This window comes from Ambystoma mexicanum, chromosome 5p, assembly GCF_040938575.1.
Source record: "Ambystoma mexicanum isolate Mex_15411 chromosome 5p, UKY_AmexF1_1, whole genome shotgun sequence".
In the NCBI taxonomy this organism is placed as follows: Eukaryota; Metazoa; Chordata; class Amphibia; order Caudata; family Ambystomatidae; genus Ambystoma; species Ambystoma mexicanum.
In genome coordinates, this window is record NC_090930.1 from 800,844,757 (window position 1) to 800,865,768 (window position 21,012).

The 21,012-nt window shown below is 48.8% G+C and overlaps 1 protein-coding gene across 3 annotated transcripts in view; it reads right to left on the reverse strand.

Moving 5' to 3' along the window:
• Positions 1 to 21,012, reverse strand: part of PDE1C (phosphodiesterase 1C) — a 2,232,090-nt gene that overhangs the window by 1,736,243 nt on the left and 474,835 nt on the right. For all 3 annotated transcript variants that reach the window (XM_069613219.1, XM_069613223.1, XM_069613224.1), the window contains exon 2: positions 17,168 to 17,218. In XM_069613219.1, the coding sequence (XP_069469320.1) occupies positions 17,168 to 17,218 (51 nt within the window). The remainder of the gene's footprint in view (positions 1 to 17,167; positions 17,219 to 21,012) is intronic.

Genomic DNA, 21,012 nt, shown 5'->3' on the forward strand with positions numbered 1-21,012 from the left:
ATGGCTGGTACAGACCAGCCATTAAGGTCGGGACACGCAAAGGGACCTCATAATCAGGCGTTAAGGGATCACCGGTACCGACCTGTCCCCTTACCGGTACCGGTAATCCCTTAACGCCAAGGTCGTAATGAGGCCCTATGTGTCCAAGCCCACCTAATTGATCACCGTGTTAAATTGCTCTACTACTCCTTTTGTTTGGGGATGATATATGGTGTTAGTGTGATGTGTAATGGCATGTTCCCTGAAATACCTTCCTAACTCCCCCGACTTGAACTGTGACCCATTATCCTTCAATATTATGGGAGGGTATACCTACTGACCAGACAACGTCTCCAAGAATTCAATCACTCTCTAAGCATTCACATGTGGTGTCATTAAAGCCTCTGCCAAGCTGCTCAAAAGGTCTATAACTACTAAGCAGTATTTTTGAACACCCTCACTCCATATCAGACCAACTACATCCATGACCAATTTCTTCCACGGCTTTCCTGGAATATCTGTAAGGTTCATGGGCTGTTTAGCACTCACACACACCTTGTCACTGTTTTCACAAAGGATACAATTCCACACTGTTCTTTCTATCTGCATATCACAGCCAGGCCACCAGTAGTCGTTCCTTATCCTCTGCTTCATCGTCACTATCCCCTGATGCCCCTCATGTCCTATATCAATCAATTAGTATTTTATCCCTTCAGGAGGACAACCTTGTTACCTCTTTTCAACACATTATTCTGAACATACTGTTTGTATTTTATGTTCCACATCATCGAGAGGTCATTTTCCTTGAGGACTCTCTTATTCGGTGCCCCCTCTGTTAGGTGCTTTATTATTGCCACCATCTTCTTATCCTTTCCAAAGCCTCCATCCACTCCCCTTCTGGAACCAGTGTTTCCACCACTTCCAGTATTGTTTCCTGTTCTTCCTCATGCCTCAGCACTTCTTCACGAGTCATCATTCTGGAGAGGCAATCAGCTGCATGATCTTTGACACGAAGTATGTAGGTTACCACTAAATCATTGTAGTCTGGAGACCCATCTCCTTATCCTCACTGGAACCTTATCCAAACCCTTTGCCCACTTTATTGCTGGAGCTTCTTTTTCAATCATGCCATATGTTCTTGCTGGTCCCTTCAGCAGCTTGGAAGCAAACGCTATTACGTATTCTCTAGTCCCCTCTGTTTGCATCAAAACTGAACTATGGCCCTCGTTGCTTGCAACAGTCATGATAACTGTGTCTCTGCCCTCTTGTAGTTGTGCAATTCAGGCACTTTCATTATCATTTTGTTTAATGTATTTAAACTAATCTTCACAATCTTCCTCCCATTCAAATGTTACTCCCATTCTTACTAAGTTTCTCATCGCAGCTGTGTGTTTGGCAAAATATTTTACAAAATTTGAATATTATTCTGACCTCCCCATGAATGTCAGCCCTTGGTCTTTGCTACACAGTGTGGCTGTGTTATTTATTGACTCCACTAAATCTCTCTTGGGCGATATGCCATTTTCTGATATGACGTACCCAGATATTTAATCTCTCTCCTGTTTATCTTGCACTTTGCATTGCCTAAGGTCATCCGTGCTGCATGTAGTTTTTTAAATACCCAATTGAGCCGCCTGTCATGTTCCTCAATGGTCTCTGCATATACTAGCATACCATCCTGAAAGAACACAATTCTGTACATAATTTTCTGAAATCAACACTGCCAAAATAAGACCGAAAGGCATTCTCTGGTACTGGTCCAATCCATCTAGTGTTAACAATGCTGTCATATATCTTGATTCTCTGTGTAGCTTCACCTGGTGATAGGCGGAGGTCAGATCAAAGAGAGAGAAGGGAGAAAATGGTGTGATGAGAAGTAAAGGACAAGGGAGGTGGGACAGAAAGCAATAAATAAGGCATAATAAAGAGTCAGGGTTTGTGTTGAGGAAGCAAATTACGTAAAAGAGAGGAAAACCTAGTCTCTGGCGCACATGTATCCACCGAGCCCCATGACTCTGAGGGTCTGGGGGGATTGGAACGGGTCAGTCAAATATTAGCCTCTGTCTGATGTCTGACAGTCTAGTGTCACTTCGAGAGGTATGAGTCCATGGCATAACATTAAGGCCAGTGCACCTTTGTGGAAGTAGTGAAAGCCGAGATGTGGGGAAAGGGAGGAGGGAAGGAAAGAGTAAGGCAAATTGGGGAAGAAAAGAGTATGCTGGTAGGAGTGACGAAAGAAAAGAGCAAGAGACAGGGTGGCATAAAACAAACAATGGTACAGTACTTGAAGAATATGGGATAAGATGGAAGGAACAGGTGGGGATGAGGAGGACCAGCTGGATGTGAAGGCAGAAAGTGAAGCAGGGGCCCAGTTCACTTTGTCCTCTCACAGGCCCATAACACAAAGTCCATTGGTGCAGGGAAAGTCCAGCTGTGACAAGAACCTCTGCTGGGATTCGCAGGTGCATAGCAAGGTGATCCTAAAACCCACTGTGTCACTTCTGCATCAACCCCACTCCATAGCAGATAACAGTCATATAGCTCACTTAAAATCCACCACACCAGCCCAGGTTGCTCAGTGTGTTTCCACAGAGCAGGAAGGCAAGGACCACAACTCCCATAGATCCTCTGAGCTACTCAAGCAAACCCTAGAATGAAACAGGAATCCAAAATCACTATTACAGGGGCAGGGCAGCAGGGGCGGATTATGGCAAACCACAGAGGTTATCTTTTAGACCTAGGGGAAAAAGTGCAGGGTAACCCACACCCCATTCTCATAAGAGGGAAGGAAAAACTAAATTATAGCATCTTTCTTCTTTATCCAAGGGTGTCTAATATCTAGTGTGAGCTGTCGAAAACCAAGAACCACCCAAACCACTAGGGAACCCAAACCATAGCTAAGGTCCCACCAAGCCCCAGAAGGAGGGCCTGTGGACAGAGCTACCCAAAAAGTAAATATGGAAACCAGAACTTACTGTGTTTTCATGAGGACAAGGCAGCAGGTAACTGGCAGGCAGTGTGGAGTCAGGCATTGTAGAGAAATCCAATTTAGCTACCCCACCTCCTATAGCCTCTGTCCCAGTGGGGCACACTCCCTAGCAAGCACAGGAATGAAGGGCCAACAGCCAGCTGGAACAGAGGCCTCCTAAGGCAGCTAGCAATAGTAAGGGGTTTAGACTGTATGCAAAGAGCAGCTCTGAACACCGTCACCCTCTAGCATTTGAAACAGCAGAAAGGAGGGGCTGCAAGAGAGAAGGAGAACATGTACTAGATCCCGAGCGAGAGACTGGAGGAGCAGTGGAAGGAGTGGATGTATTAAGGTGGAAGAGGGGAGAAGAGATTTGGTGAGCAGGGCCCTATAACCCTGTAAAAAGAGAATGGCACTATATATCTGGACAGTGTGCTGTGCACCATGCATGTAGAGGTGGCAGGAGAAGGGTTACTGAAGGAAGGTGGTGAGGAATTGAAGAAGGAAGGTGGGCAGTCCTCATAGGAAATGGTAGGAGTTTGCTGGAGGAGTTGAGAAGATCTAGGCAAGAGGTGCTGGAGTTTTTAGAGGAGGTTGGAAGTTTAAAGGAGAAAGTGGAAGGTTGTTAGAGGAGGTAGGATGGTGTAAAGAGTTATTGGTGAATGCAAAGAACATCAATAAGGAGGTTGAGAAGTTGTTAACAAGAGGTAGGCGGAGACAGAACAGGAGATGTCAAAGAAGGAGAAGGAGAAACAGCAAAAGTTGGAAGGATGAGACTTTAAGAGCCAAATGGCAGAAGAGGTATTTGATGAGGGGATGGCATGGCAATTAAAAAGGTGGGACAGAGGAAGGAGGCGGAGAGGGGGCCCTGGAAGGTATTGCTAAAGGGTGTAAAGAGGTACAGTAGGAGGCCAGGATACAGCAGTTTGCAGGTTGCAGCTTAGGTGATTGAAAGAGTGTTGGAGGCAGCGAGGATGGAAGTTGAAAGAAAGTTAAGATGGAGAGCTGAACACCAATGTGAAGAACAAGGGTGTAAGAAGAAGAGCAAGGAGGAGGTCAAAGGAGATCAGGAACATGTGGATGTGAATAAAAGGGTGAGAAAGAGGGTGGAAAGGACCGAAAGTGGGGAAGGAGAATTTTGGAAGTTTGTAGTTAAGGAGGAACAGAGCAGGGACAAGAAGTGCATGAGAGAAGCTTGGATCTCAAGCAGCCGGGACGTGGTTATAGAAGAAGCCCCAATCTGAAGGGGTGGTTTCAAAGGCTTGAGGAGGCACGAGAGTGAGGCATGGCCACGAGCAGAGAAAGACTGAAGTAGTTGATAGGACTGGTGCTTGTAGAGTTCCCCCATCTTCCCTGTTGGACCAACAACACTGTCCCCAATAAGAACACTATTGCTCGCAAAAAGAAGGTGCCTTGGACTTGTCATATGGGCTCTACTCTGGAATCTGGTAGTGTCCTCACTGATCTGTGCACAGTAGAGAAGGACTATCAGGGGATTCAGACTGCCCCAAGAAATATCAGACCTAGGTGACTTTTAGCCTGGCAACAACTGGATCAAGAGCCCACAGCACAAGGTGCTTTGCCTCAGAGAATCCCAACAAGAGCCCTGTTGCAATATCGCTTCTGCTGTTTTAACCTTGATTAGAAGTAATATTTTATCTTCGTTTATTTTTTTTAAAACGCTTAACTGCGCTTTTTGTGTCCTGCGTTTCTGTTTTCTCTTTTTGATGTGCTGACATCTCACTATTGGGAAAGACAGAAAAAAAACTTGCATTTCATAATACAAGTATCGTCTAAGAATACCCTTTGCAAGAAAAGCTGGCACTTAAAAAATAATATTGATTAATGATTCTTTTTTTGTGATCATAATTTTTATTTTATTTTCAAACAGACATTACTCACATAAACATTCATATACAAAACTGGTTCCAACCAGTAATGATAGCGTTCATTCATCAACAGTTACATGTATGGTTTAGCAGACACAGTGTTCCATATTCCGTTAGCATTATTACCATTAGCTAATACAATGCCCACTCCCCTTCTCTGTGCCTGCTACTATTGATTCTTTATACTCAACTGAGACATATTACAAATTCACAAATTCTTAGCATCTCTTACAGAAATTCTGATCAATTACCTAGATATGACCTAAATATGAACAAACAACCAGATCATCAAAAGAAACTAAAACAGTACTAACCAACACAGAGCTGGACTAAACCTAACCAACCACCGGTTCCTAGGAGAGGCTGTCTTTGGTCGTATCTAAGCCGTCCTCTCACTGCCATGTGTCCTACTAAACAGAGTCTGATTGGTCATCCCTGGGGCACCTATGCACACTGCAGAAGAGGGAGACCTTTTGTCACCTTGGTGCCTCCGATAATTTGTCTCCATTCTCTGCGTTTGGTCTTAAGTAGTTCCCCCAGATACATACAGGGTCATCTTCCCTGTCCTGCATCCTATACGTTGGCCTTTCCTACGCTGCTATCGTTAGCATTTCCACCTCCCAGGTTTACACTGTGGGCTTGGTTGTTGCGCCCCACAGCCCAACTCTCCCTTGCTTAGCTACTTACAGCGCCGTATTGAGCCCCTTCTCCTCTTGGACCGTAAGGTGATATTCCTGTGGCATGTCACTTAGTATACACAGTGCCGCAGTCCACGAGAACCCTTTGCCCAGTGCCCTTTGCATCAGGCTGCGTATTTTCTTCCAGTACACATTAAGCTGTGCGCAGGACCAAAGAATATGCAAAATGTCTGCTTCCGGCACGCCACACCTCCAGCATGTGTCTTGCTGTTTAAGACCTGCTAGCCGCAGCCTCTTGGGTGTCCAGTACCACCTTTGCATGATTTGCAATTGCGTTAACTAGCGCCGCACTTCTTGCACCCCCTGGCATAGTTCTCCATGATGCTGCTGATCGAGTCTTCACTCAGTTGAACATTCAGCGCGTCTTGCCACCTTTGCACTATCCCTGCTTTTATGCCTTCTGCGTACGGCGAGTCCTTGAGTGCGGTGTATACCTTCCCTATCTGGGATTTCCCCTCTTTTCTGCTTGTTAGCATTTTCTCCACTGGTGAACTCGTCGGCCCCTTCGCGATACAGTGCACCAGTTGAATATATCTCCACTTCTCAGTGGAACTCAGATTACATTTGGTGGATAAGGGTTCAAAACTGAGCAAGTCGCCCCTATCCCATACATCTCCAAGCTTCCATGACCCTCTGGATTCCCAATCTGCCCACATTACACTGCCACCCCCATATTTTGATGGCTTTATTGTTCCAAATAGGGTCTTCTTCCTGCCAATAATAGTCCCTTTTGAGTAATCTGTGCGCGTGTCCCCATTCCTGTGCCAAGGCCATGAGGATTGGATGCTTCTTATGCTCCTCCTTCTCATCATATACTATTGCCCTTCCTTTTGCATACCCTATAGGTTGCCTCCTGTCTGGCTCCCTATAAAAGGCTGCTATCTGGGACAGTTGCTGCACCAGGCAGTACAGCTCTGCCTTGGGCAGGCGGAGGCCTCCTGCAGTTATGGGAGCATGTCACTTCTCTGAGTCACGGCCTCATGCTTCCCTCACAAAATCCTTGATTGCCCCTCATGATCGTCCGCATTATAAGAGGTCTAGTGGTAACATGGTGAAAGCATAGTTCATCCATGCCAAAACCACCAGCTTCACAATTTGTGTTCTTCCCCATATAGATAAATTAAGAGCTTTTCTATCGGACTATTTCCACACATGTTTTATTCTAGAATTCGTCCAGGTTATCCCTAACCGTATCTACCAAGCCTTGATTGCGGTGTATCCCCAAGTGTTTCATGCCTTTGTCCACCCATTGGAAGCTGTGGCTCCAGACACTAGCTCTAGTAGCACTCTTGTTCGGTGGCATCACCTCACACTTGTCCCAGGTGATATTGTATCCTGCAGGAGAAGACCTGCACCGCTTTCACTAGTGCTGCAACCAGGGTTAGCTGGGGTTAACATGATATCATCGACATATAGCAAGGTGCTTACTTTCCTTGTTGGTGTCTGTGTTACCGCTGTGCCCTTAAGCTCCCCAATTGCAGAAGAAAGAGGTTCAAGTGCCAACGCAAACAACAGCCGTGACGGTGGCCAGCCTTGCCCGGTCTCTCCTGTGATTTTAAATGGTTCTGAAATATGCCCCCCTACGTTCACCATAGCACTTGGGGATGAGTATAATAACATGACCTTCTGTATATAGTCATCTCCTAGACTAAATATGTTTAATGTCCGGAACAGATACCCCCACTCCCTCCTGTCAAATGCTTTCTACGCATCTAATGAGAGTGCTACTCCCGGTTTGCCATCTTTATCTTGCCACAATACATGCAATAATACCCTCATATTGTCCCTTGCAGTGCACCCTGGCATGTACCCTACTTGAGTGCCATGCACCAGCTTTGTTACCACTGCCCTTAGCTTTGACACTAGTATTTTGGCTAAGATTTTAACACCAGCGTTTATCAAGGAGATAGGCCGGTAGCTGCCACACCTGGATAAATCCCTCCCTGGTTTCGGTAGAACTGTAATTAGTGCCCTGTTAAACTCTGGTGCCAGTGCCCCTTCCCTCGTAGCCTCGTTATAAAACTCAGCTAGCGTTTCCGCAATCGTGTCTCCTCCTGCCTTAAAGAATTCTATGTTTAGCCCATCCTCTCCGGGTGATTGGACACCCTCATGTCCTTGATGGCTTCCCTAACTTCCTCCACTGAGAATGGTTCACCTAACGAGAGCCTAGCCTCACCACTCAGGGTGGGCAAGGTGATTGTGCTCATAAAATCATCTTCACTTCTCTGGTCTTCTGCCGCTTCTGCCATATATGAGGTACCATAAAACTGACAGAATGTTGCACCTATATCTTTGGGTAGGGTGACCAGACGTCCGGGTTTTCCCAGGACAGTCCGGGAAAATCACCCTCCTGGGTCCCGGGAGTTTTTTTCATTTTTGAAACCCAGTCTGGGGTTTGCATGACGGTAAGTAAAACCGAAATTATTTTTCACAACACTTTCAGAATTTTGAAGTTGGAGGTTTGGCTCAAACCCCCAACCTCTCAGGTACAGGTCACAACACTTACTGACTGTGCCACAGAGACTGGCTTGGAAATTATTGTACAGCAAGCCTTGTAATATCAATTAGAGCTAACACTCTTTTTGAATTAACATGCCATGATTCACAGACATAACTGCACAAATGAGATTATATACAGTTTATAGTGGGCTGCAATGGGGTAGTCCCTCTTTTATGTTGTTGGCCGTCCCGGTTTTTTGTTTTGAAAATCTGGTCACCCTATCTTTGGGGACTGTAACCTGTTTCCCTATTCCTTCATTTTCAATCATCGCTATAACCTGTGCATCCGTCCATTTTGTACCCATTACTTAGCAATAACTCATACCTCCTTTTCCCCCCAGAAAAGCGTAACATGAGCCTTGCTTAGTTTGTTTGGCATAAAAGGCCGCAGATTTATTCTCCACAGATCATAAAACACTTTGCACACATTGGTGGAAATACTTGGGAAGATGCGGCGACTGCTCCGTGTCCGAAACCTGCTTCCCCCTTGCTTCCCAAAAGTCCATCATAGGCCCAACTCTCCCAACCCTTTGTTCCTGAGACTCGCCTGCCCCTGCAGGTAACCTTGGGCGGGGAGAGTGCCGTTTCCTTGGGGGAACTGAGCCCTTGTTGTTCCCCCCAGACGCCCCTGCCGTGTTAGGCTCCCAAGGGGCGCTGGGTCTGGAAAGGGCGAAGACCCTTCCCGCTTTCTCCTGGCTCATCCGGAGTCTGTCTCTTGTGTTTGGTTGCCCAAACACTGCCACACCGCCTGTCGTCCTGCGACGTCGACGACCAGGCCTCCTGCTTGTCCTTGTTTGTAGGGTGGGTGGGTGGAAAACAAATTCCTCGGTGGCAGGCGGGTGTCCCACTGCTAGGGGTGAATGATTTCTGCAGTGGTGACCTGCCTGCTTTAAAGGGGGTAACTCCTCCCCTTTCCATTGTCCCACTTTCGCGGGCTTTCTCCCCCTTTTGCCGCGCTCTTCTCTTCGCGGGCTTTTCCTTTCGCGTGTTTTTCCCGACTTTGCCGCGCTCTCCCTCCCCTCCTCTGAGGAGGGGGGAGGGCGCTTTCGGAGGAGGACACCGCCCGGGTTATCGGGGTGCCTCCTCCATTTTGGGTTTCTTCGTCGACACCTGGCATAACCCGTGCATCCGTCCATTTTGTGCCCATTACTTAGCAATAACTCATACCTCCTTTTCCCCCCAGAAAAGCGTAACATGAGCCTTGCTTAGTTTGTTTGGCATAAAAGGCCGCAGATTTATTCTCCACAGATCATAAAACACTTTGCACACATTGGTGGAAATACTTGGGAAGATGCGGCGACTGCTCCGTGTCCGAAACCTGCTTCCCCCTTGCTTTCCAAAAGTCCATCATAGGCCCAACTCTCCCAACCCTTTGTGCCTGAGCCTCGCCTGCCCCTGCAGGTAACCGTGGGTGGGGAGAGTGCCGTTTCCTTGGGGGAAGCTGAGCCCTTGTTGTTCCCCCCAGACGCCCCTGCCGTGTTAGGCTCCCAAGGGGCGCTGGGTCTGGAAAGGGCGAAGACCCTTCCGCATTCTCATGGCTCATCCGGAGTCTGTCTCTTGTGTTTGGTTGCCCAAACACGGCCACGCCACAAGTGGGTTACCGCCCACTGTGGCTCCCCCCTGCCTCCTTGCTTATAAGTCTACTGAATGAGAGCCAATGTTCCACAAAAACAAATCCAACCCCAGTGGGGACAAATGCACCCCATCCTTCAGAAAATATTCGGGAGATTATAAATTGATCAAGCTGTGCCTGATCTGGCCAAAGCCCCTGCAGATGCAGAATTTTGCCATTGCCCCATTTAGCTTTCTTCTGGACCTCTAAGCAGCTGCGTGATTATCCGCACCCCTCCATTCTGGCATTAGGATTATCTCTGACCAAATGATTTCAGTTTCCGGCAGTCGGCCTGCCAATTCCTGTAGAGAGCCCATCATTTCCTGCCTTGGAGCCCACCTTCCCAGGCTTGTCAGGTCACTACCTCCCGAGTGTATGACCACTACATCCGGTTTTTGCCGTTCCCCTGGCAATCTGCGCACCTGCCCCTGCAGCTGTGCCCATTCCATCCCCGGCACCCCGCCCAAACCGATCTCTTTGTCTTTGGGCTGCTGCTGGTGGGGAGAAAAGGGTGGCATATCAATTTTATATTCTTTCCAGCCTGATATACCTCTTAAAACCCACAGACCTCCTTTCCCCTTGCCAACAGATGAACACCATCTTTTAGCGAGTCTTCAGTGGAATTTAAGATGCTAAGGCCATGTCTGATGTACCTCTGCCCCTGCCATCCTTCCCTCTTGCTCCGCCTTACCAGGGCGTGCCTGTTCAGGGACACTTTACCATCTGTCCCCTTTCCCTCCTGCTCCTTAACCATGGCGGGCCTGCTCCGGGACACTTCTGCCACCGTTCCATCTTGCTCACCCTTAACCAGGGCGTGCCTGCTCCGGGACATTTCTGCCCCTGCCACCTTACCAACTTGTCCCTCACACCGCACCCGCCATAGGTTCCCCAACCTACTCATCTTTGCTCCGCCTGCCCTTGCAGGAGTTACCATGCTGGGAGAACGCCGTTCCTGCCGGGTGAGGTTGAGCAGTTTCGTTTTGCTAGATTTTCCAAACCACCTTTGCCATCATTGCTCATTCTCTCACTCCCCACCCTTTCTTTCCTTTTAAGGGAGGCTCCGTCTTTACAAACTCCTTGTCATGTGGGCCCAGTTCCCCCGCCCACTGGCAACCCCATTACACACATCGCACCCCCCACAGTGGCTGCTCGTTTCCCTCACCAAACAAGTCTGGCAACCATGCGCATATTAACACCGCCGCGCACTCCCTTAGCCACCGTACTCCTATTATAACAGCCGTGATTAGGCCTTTTGATGAGTAAAGCCATGCCTAGTAGCAATGTTCCCCCTGAGCGACTCCCCCTGTATTCCTTCAAACCGTGTGCGGCCATTCCAACTGTACTGCCCTACGTATGCCTGTGCAGGGGGTGCATTATACTTTGATCAGCGCTTACTTGCATAATCATATTCCCAGGAAACTATTGTTTCCCGATACGCTCCTGCCTCCGTTGCTTGTGACCAAGGGCCAATTATAACCTCGTGGGTACTACCAACCCCCTCAGGCACTCACCCTGTCAGGCCATAATCAGAAGACTTCTCCCTGTTCAGGCGTCCCACCATGGAATAAATTGCCAGCCTGCTATAATGCAGATGCCTATGTTACACCCATGCCCCATGTGGTCTGGGGACTTGTAAAGGCACCTAACTTCCTTCAAACTAGGGTGATCTACCCGCTACTCCGTGTCCAACCCGAACCCCTTGGGTCGGGACCCTGCCCCAGCTCACTTTACTACTACCTGGCGCTTGTTGAATGATCCAGCCGGGTGCCTGTCTCTTTACGCATAGGTTAGCGCAAGCCAAGTAGTCGTTTGATTGGGAAATCGCCTGGGACTGCCACTTATTCCTCACCCCTCCCGTCGTTTAACCTGCCCTCTGTGAACTAGTGGTGCTACTGCACATTATTAACCTGCCCTCTGTGAACCAGTAGTGACACTGCACAATATTGCCACAAAAAAGAAGAATCTTTTAGATGTACACTCGAATAATACTTTAGCCTTCATATAGTGCTACGAACCTTCGGGTATCAGAGCGCTGCTTATTATTACCCACGGTGTGCGGTGCTCATTTATCGATCCTGGAAGGATGAAAGGCTGAGTTTTGGCCCCGCCGTGATTCGAACCTGATGTCAAAGTGAGCGCTCTACTCGCTGTGCCACTTGACCGGCTTTGCCTCCTCCTGGTGTCAAACAACTCCCCTTTCGTTATTATTCAACCCGGGGAATAGCCCTTTGCCACCATGGGCTCCTTTCCACTGGCGGCCAGAGGCGTTGCTAGGGTGTGCGGGGGCTGAAGCCCCTGGCCTTGTGACTGTAGGCCCGGATAGAAGTACAGGAGCCACAGCCAAAAGACCCCACCGTCCCGACAGTACGGGAATTAGCATAACCCTGGGTCTTTTTCCGGACCTAGCATCACGCATGCCGCCGGCACCTCTATGCCCCCAGCCGTCCCCCTGCTAAACCTGTGAAACCCTGCATAAGACCATACCGCCCTCCGCGCAACTTATGTGAAACGCGACAGGACCCAGTTCCGCTATTCCGGCAACTCCCTCTTGGACGAGGGGGATGCTTGGCTATGGTCACAGTAAACCATGGAGCAATGCCCAAAAAGGGGGGTTGGGGGCGAACCAGTCACTGATGAAGTTGTATATGAAATTAATCCCTAGTGCGCTTCCCATCCTTGTTCAGCGACTTTCCCCTCTTAAGGTGTTCGGTTCGCCCAGAGGAGGGAGCTACGGCTGCCAACATTGTGAACCATGCCCTAATTACAACATACCAGACAGGGGCCCCGTTCCCACCCTAGCTCAACAAGCCTCATAGGTGCAATCACCAAATACCCGTTTAACCGCCTCCCCGAGCCGGCAGCCCTTTCACCTTTAAAATACCCAACTCACTCCCAATTCCATCCTTAAACTGTGTGAGAGTATCCTTACCATCCCGGCCGCACCCTTGCTCGAGCCATACCCTGCGTGCCTTCGCAGACCCGGCCCCGCAGCAACAGGGGCGCTATATGAGACGTACCTTCCAACAACCAGCATGCCCCGCGAGTTCTGCCGCAGATCTAATATTGTCTGACATCTGACCACATTTCTGGCATTTATTTCTTAATAAGCAAGTTCCTCAAACAGTCGCTAAATCTTACAGAAATGCACTGCAACAAAAAGGTGCTATCTGCAAAGTAGCTTCCAAAACCCAGCATGCCCCACAAGTTCTGCCACAGATCTTAATATTGTCTCACATCTGAGCCCATTTCTGCCCATTATTCCTTAGTAAGCATGTTCCTTAAACAATTGCTAACTGTTAACGAACTGCTCTGCAACAAAAAGGCGCTATATGAAAAGAGTCTTCCCAAAACCAGCCTGCCCTCGTAAGTTCTGCCGCAGATTTTAATATTGTTCGACATCTGACCATATTTCTGGCAGTTATTTCTTAATAAGCCTGTTCCCCAAACAATCGCTAAAAGTTACCGAAATGCACCGCGACAAACAGGCGCTATATTAAAAGTACCTTCCAAAAACCAGCATGCCCCACAAGTTCTGCCGCAGCTCTTACTATTGTCTAACATCCGCCCACATTCCGGCAATTCTTTCTTACTAAGCATGCTCCTCGGCAATCGCTAAATGTTACCGGAATGCAGCCCGAGCCGGACACCCCTGCGCCTTCGCAGACCCAACCCCGCACACTTGGCGCCCTGTGAATTTTGTACTTCAAAACCCAGCATGCCCTGCATGCTCTGCTACCACATACTATTATCTGCCATCATACCCCTTTTCTGGCAAGTGTTTCTTAATAGCATGTTCCCCAACGAATCGTCACATGTTACCGAAATGCAGCTTGCGCTGGGCACCTGACCACCCTCTAGTCCGACAACCAAAGAATATATTTGATAATTCAATCCTACCACCAGCATGCCGGACGTAACCCGACACCAAAGGCATACTTTGCGCCCTACACTTCAACAACCAGAATGCAAAGCAAGCTCTGCTGTAGTTCATTCTCTAGAGTAACATCCACCCACCTTCTGGCAATTATCTTAGTCCATTAAAGGTACCCGCTACAACTAAACTTCCTTCCCCGCCGTCATCCTAATGTGCCAAGCAAATGCCTTATTTGAGCCTGCATCGTGCCATGATGTATAAACGCCTGCTAGCAACTGCCTTTGGCCGACTATCTTCCTTTTGCCCCTTTATCTCGCTTGTGACCGACATCACCCTCGTGCATAGAAAACACCCCCAAGCAAATGCATTATTTGTGCCTGCATCACGCCGTTATACATAAACGCACGCAACGCACTGTACTTGGCAGACTATCTTCCTCTCGCCCCTTTTTTCTCCCTTGTGACCCCACATCACTCTTTGGTCTCAAACCCAGGTCCCCAGCGCTGTAACGCAAGCACTTAACCTCTAGGCCACTGCCGTTCACTACCACAAAGCCTGCTATGGTCTCCACTCTGCCTAAATACAATACCAAGGTGACACTTGTAACGCATAAATACCATTTCACCCCGCCTGACGACTGCTCCGTTCTAATTTAGTAGTTTCCTTGAACTTACTTAAACATTTTTAATGCATTCCATTCGAAAATAACAAACCCACGACGGCGTACACCCATATTTGCGTACGCCTCCCATGCTTAGCAGCCAACATTTTCCCCTTAAATCAACTTTGCACAATGGATCGCATGGAAACGCGTTTCCGTTACCGTTTCCTAGCTCTTGATGGGACCACATATGATGAAAGCAAGCCACGCATTCAGGCATCCTTTTACCGGCCTTTACAATAAAATGTCTCCAAAGTGCACCTCGACATATGCCGGATGTACCTCCCAACTCGATGTTGGTGCATTCCAAAGAACGCCATTCATAGCTTCCGACCTCACCCCCACCACAGTTTCCTGGAGTGCATAGCAGTAGGTGACTGCAGATGCGGCCCTCTCTGCCCGCATCCTTAATTTCCTACGGCCGCCCCCGTGCAATTAATCTGCACGAAACGCAACCCCTACATGCCCGGCCATTTACCTCTTTCCTTGTTAACGCTGCGTAATCTACGATCTCCTCTCTCCTGAACTGGCCAACACCTTCTCTGGAACTTCCAGTACCGGACCCCTTCCTTCACTGCGACAACACGAACCTCCTCACATGGTTACCGCAACACGAACAGGAAAGGCAAAACGAAAATCCTTCTTGAAAAACGAATTCCTCGGTGGAAGGCGGGTGTCCCACTGCCAGGGGTGAATGATTTCTGCAGTGGTGACCCGTCTGCTTTGAAGGGGGTAACTCCTCCCCTTTCCATTGTCCCACTTTCGCAGGCTTTCTCCCCCTTTTGCCGCGCTCTTCTCTTCGCGGGCTTTTCCTTTTGCGGGTTTTTCCCGACTTTGCCGCGCTCTGCCTCCCCTCCTCTGAGGAGGGGGAAGGGCGCTTTCGGAGGCGGACACCGCCACGGTTATCGGGGTGCCTCCTCCATTTTGGGTTTCTTCGTCGACACCTGGCATGGCCGCCTGCTCCTTTCTTTGTTTAAATTGAGCCGATAACAAGTGACTCGTCTTCTCACCTTGTTCCTGAGTAGTTTCTCTTATTCAAAACAGGGCATAATCTGTTTTCTTTGTGAAGAGCTCATTCAATTCGTATTTCGCCATTCGGAGCTTCATTGGGTTCTTATGTGAGGGCGCTTCGTCATACAGACACGTTAGCCAAATCATTTCATCCTCAAGCGCCTTCTGTTTGAGCCCATCGTCCCTTTTCTTCCTTGCGCTTCTTTGCATCATAATCCCTCTAACATATATGCCTTCCCAGCCGCCCGCAGGCTGCTCATTTGCTGACCGAGCCTTCGTTTAACAAGACATACTCCTGTACTAAGTTTTGAAGTGCTTGTTTGTCTTGTGGGTTTTTAATCATGTTTGTTGCACATTCAGCACCTTTTCACCCGTGGCCTCATCCATGATGTTTCCAGCAGAATGCTCACTGTGTCATGATCTGAAACTCCCCACCCTCCGAGGAATGATATCACATTGTATCAAAATTTACCGTCCTGAGAGGATAGCTCAGTGGGAACGTGTTCCCCTTGGAAGCAAGATGACACCAAACAACACAGGTTCAATCCCAGGGTCCGTGCTTAGAAACCTTTGGGGATTTAAGCATGTTATAAATATGCAAATAAGACAACAACAACAAAAAAAATTGTGTAACAGTGTCCGGATGCCCCCGGGCTGTGTGAGCGCTTTAAAAATGCAAATAAATAAATACATTATTCAGGTCGCGAGCAGGAAATAGTCAATGCGTGAGCGAGTGCCATGTACACAGTATGTTAAAGTATATAGTTGGCCTGGTGGATTAAACTATCTCCACGGATCACAGAGATTGTGAGCCTCTAGTTGCTGCTGTAGATGCTCCCTGTCTTTGTTACCATCCCTTAGATTATCAGATTTGTCACAAAGGGATCTTCCAATCCCCACAATCATTATCATGCTTTTGCTCACTTTCGCTAGAGAACATTGAAGACTTCATATATAGTTTTGTTTGTCTGCTGTTGGGGCATATATGGAACTTATAATTAGCTTGTCACTGCCTATATGTGCTTTGATCGCAATGAACTTGCCTCTTCTTCAGCCCAAGTCCAGAGACTGCATATGTATATCCAGGTTATTGCTTCTCAACCTGAAATGCCCTTAACCTTGATTTCCGAATAAGTCATTTCGCCTCCACCTCCCAGAGCGGCGCCACAGGCATTTGCAGCCTGGTAGGTGAGATGACCCGTGTGAATAGGGATGGCCCACACCTGGCAGAGCAAGAGACCTGAAGCTGCCAAGCCACAAACACCTGCTTTCCGGTGTCCAGTCAACTGGTCGACTGCAAACTGGTCGACTGCAATTTGGTCGACACCATTTGGTCGAATGCCAAATGGTCGAATTTTTTTTTTTTTATATATATATATGTTTTGTGGGTTTTCGTGTGGGGAAAAAAAATAAAAAAGAAAAAAAAGGGGGTTGGGGGGGGGGGACCCCCCCAAAAAAAAACAAAAAATGGGTAAAAAAAAAAAAAAAAAAAAAATTCGACCATTTGGCATTCGACCAAATGGTGTCGACCAAATTGTCTGTCGACCAAATGTTTTCGACCATTTGACTGGTAACCCTGCTTTCCTGGTGCCATAACCCCATTGCGCCTGCCTTCCCTTGTGTGGGGCCACGTGCGCCTCGCCCAGTACCAACATAGCCACCATGATTGCACTGGACTGGACTGGAAGGCCTGTATCACACCCCAGCCTTCTGAACAGGTTTTTGATAGCACCTCTACTGGCTGGCCTCAAATGCACCCTCCGCAGAGATAGCAGATGCTACTGGAGCTCCAGGGACATGCACAGCCATTGGTCAAAAGAGCAAAGTATTCTGCCCACTAGTTCCCAAACCCAACCTTTGAAAAGACCAGTCAGGTGACCCTAAATAAGAATAAGGCAGCCCTCATTGGCTCTGCACAATACGTGTTCTTGACATACAATAAATAAAAAAAAGGAGATTGAAGAGAAAGTACTTACGTGCAAATCGTGCCAATGGATTGCCGCCTTTGTCCCCAGCTTCATTTGCAACTAAAAATAGAAAAAAAATGTGGGTCAGTAAGAAGTACATATGGAAAAATGTAATACATTCCACTGAATGCAATGCGTAAAGCATAATAGAATGGGCTCGTAACGAGCATTGTGGCAATTCTGGGAATTTTCCATGGAACTTGTTTACCGTGACCACCGCTGGGTCCGGTGGATTTACCACATGATTATGAATGGCGGTAAGGCAATATTATTCCCCATCTTTGAAGTCCATAGGACTTGGGGGTGTTTTGCAGATTTACCGTGAGTGGTAATTCCACCAAAGTAAATCCAGTGATTTTTGGAGGTAAAGTGGAGGGTCTTCCTCCAGCTTTATGCTTGATGTAAATCCTTTACCTCCAAAATCAGAATTTGGCGGTCCGGTAAAGTTAGTGGTAATTCTATTACTGCCAAGAAAAGTGGTGGTCATGGAATTACCGCCAAAGATGTAATGCACAGCCAAACTCATAATGAGGGCCAAAGTCTTGTGTCAGCTAAACACCGTTGGGGAGCACATGGCTTGCAATGTCCCCGTGTGCGGTGGTCAGGGATTGGCAGCTCTCTAAAAGGCCTTCCAATGGATTAGCAAAAGATCCTTTTGAGGACAGTCATGTGATTGAGAGCACTGTGATTTAATGAGTATATTTACCCCGCTGCAGTGCACCCCAGTAGACACTGCCATTTATGGTCGTCCACAAATACACAACAAACACAATTTGTACGTTGGATTAGAATCAACTAACAGCAATTATGATCAACCATAGGTATGATTATCATCGAACTCGCTATGTATTGCAATGTGTTTTACTCAAATATGATATGATATTTATAACTCACTTAATACCCAGAAGTTTCTAAGCACCGACCCAGGGATCGAGCCTATGTTGCTCTGTGTCGCCTTGCTTCCAAGGTGAGCATGTTGCCACTGAGCTATCTCCCGTGACAACTTGTGACTTGGTTGAAAGTCGAGCAGCTCATTCTACGGGCTGGCGCCTCGCATAGAAGAAGATCTGGCCTTCATTCTGACTGGAGCATTTTAGCCTCATCAGTAGTCCAATACCTACAGCGGAAATTGGCACCATTATATAATATTTATTTATTTACATTTACAAGTCAAGGGTCTCTGGAAAAAGTGGGATCTTTATATTGTAGGCAGATAAAAACAAACCAGAGTTAGCTTTAAAAATGTGATGCGAAGGCCAAGGATTTTGAAGTAACGGCCTCAACACATAGGCCCTCATTACGACCCTTGCGGAAATTGACTGACCGGACCGCAACAGCGTAAATAGCGTTTCCGCCATTGCACGAAGGAGCAAAGTGCGGCTAATTACGACCCATCGGGCACGAGCATTACGCCATGGCGGAATCCGAAAGGCTGCGATGGCGGAAATGACCCCAAAACGGCCCTTACCGCCGCCGTACGCTGCACCAGGTGCAATACCGCCACCCATCTTAGCGGTCACCGTAATGAGCGGGCACCGTAATGAGCGGGCACCGCAAATTACGGGCACCGTAAATATACGGAAACGGAAGTAAAAGCATGTGGCCGGAACGGGAAACAGCACGCCGCACAACTATAAAATCCGAATCCCAACACAACCATTAAAAATCCGACCCTGACACACATCCCAACCCGTTAGCAACCCCAGTTAAAAAAATAAATATGGGAAAGGTAGCCAAGAAAGCGTGTGATCGCAAGCGGCAGGTCCACTTCTCCCGAGAGGAACTGACCGTGCTGACCGAGACCCTGCAGGAAAATGCCGCCGTCGTCTTCTCCAGTCAAATGACCAGGACGGCCCTTGCCAACAAGAAGGCCATATGGGCCCTTGTGGCACAGCGCGTAAGTGCGGTGGGGACAACACCCCGCACGCCACAGCAATGTCGCAAGCGGTGGGACGACCTGCGGATCCGCGTACGCAGCATACTTTCTGCGAACAGGAACATCGCCACAGCTACCGGGGGGGGATCAGAGTCGCCCATCAAGTTGACCCCCTGGGAGGAGATCTGCGCCTCCACCATAGGAATGGAGAGCATAGAGGGAGTCGGAGGGATGGAGAAAGGAGTGCCGACATCCGGAGAATCAGGTAGGTTGGCCAAGAGAAACAATGCGAAATCCACAAACCACGAACATGTGCAGTACCATGTGACCCCATAGTGCAATACATACTTTGCCCTGACAGCGCCCTCTAAAAGTCAGAATGAATAAACAAATTAATCAAGATGCCATAAACAACCCCTACATGTGCAGCATGCACCCCCTAACTGCAGGCAGCCAAATGAATGCATCCTCAATCCACACGAAAATGAGACCACCTCCAAGGCCCAGTCCCATATCAGCCTCATGTACCACCCCAATGCATTTGATACGTTGCCATTCCAAATCCGACAGACCCATAACTAACGCTCGCCCCTCTTTACTCCACCACAGGGTCCGATACCAACGACGAGCTGCAGGACACCCCTACCAGCACGCCTGCAAAGAGGGCCAGGACCAACGTCCCAAGAGCCTCCACCTCAGGTGCAAGGATCAAGACACGGCAGCAGCAGGAATCAAGTGCCAGCACACTGGAGGGGACTGCAACAGGCACCCCAGCAGCCAGCAAGTCCACAACCCCAGCACCACAGGTCCCCCCAAAGAACGTATCTGATGGCACTGCCTCTGGTGGTAGCAGCACCATAGGTGACACAGCTGTCATGCCAGCATGCTCCGACACGGAAAACAGTGCTGGCGACGTAGGTACCATCCATGACCTTTCCCAATCCCCCTGCATGTCCCATCCCCTACACCATGACGAAACCACGCAGGGGCACCCAGAAGACGACGACTGGCCAACCCCCACAAGTCCTGTGCCAAGGCAACATGTGTTGAGCAGCCCCCCTGTCACACCACCGCAAATGTCCATGGCCCAGCAGAGGCAACAGTCCCTCGACCTGCTGATCGAGCAACAGCAGGAAGTGTCCACGCTACTCAAGGACCATGCGAATGAATGCGGGGGTTCCAGGGCAGCCATGGAAACATCCACCGAGACACTCAGGGCACAAATAGAGAAAAGTAGTGAGAGCCTCAGGGGAGAAATGGAGAGAAGCACCGAGAGCCTGAGAGCACAAATGGAGAGAAGCACCGAGAGCCTGAGAGCACAAATGGAGAAAAGCACCGAGAGCCTGAGGGGGGAACTGAATGCGACGTCCAAAGACGTTTGTGCTGAACTTGCTGCTGTGCGCCGTGTGCTCTCGGAGCTCTCACAAACCCTCAGAGACATGCATGGACGCGAGCAGGCAGAGACGTCATCCGTGGCAAGTTCCGTCCAGGGCAGCCCCCAACGCAGATCTGGCAGGAACCTGCGCTCCACGGGCAGGGGTGCCCCTGATACCCGTAGAGGGGGCTTGCAATAGCGTCTACCCACGGGCAGCATGCATATTTGGACACTGGTGTTGGGGGGGGAGGAAGTAGGGTGGAGGGGGTGTGTTGGGCTTCACTGGGTGGCGGGTCCATAGGGTGTATGAATCAAATCACATTAACAATACAGCACTTCATTATCATCCAATGACATGTGTGGACATTGATATTTGCGTACGAGGCCTTCATAGGCGTACAGTCCACTATGTGCCTGTACTACACACACACAGTGCCACAGGTCCCCTTTCCGTGTAATAGGCACCATGCGTGGTTGCTAGAAGCATGCATCTATGATGCTCTGTCGGATTGCACGTGCATCCTGTGCCTCATGGACTCCTTGGGGTGCCTCCACATCCCCACCCTCATCATCATCATCTTCAGGTGCATGCAGTACAGCGTC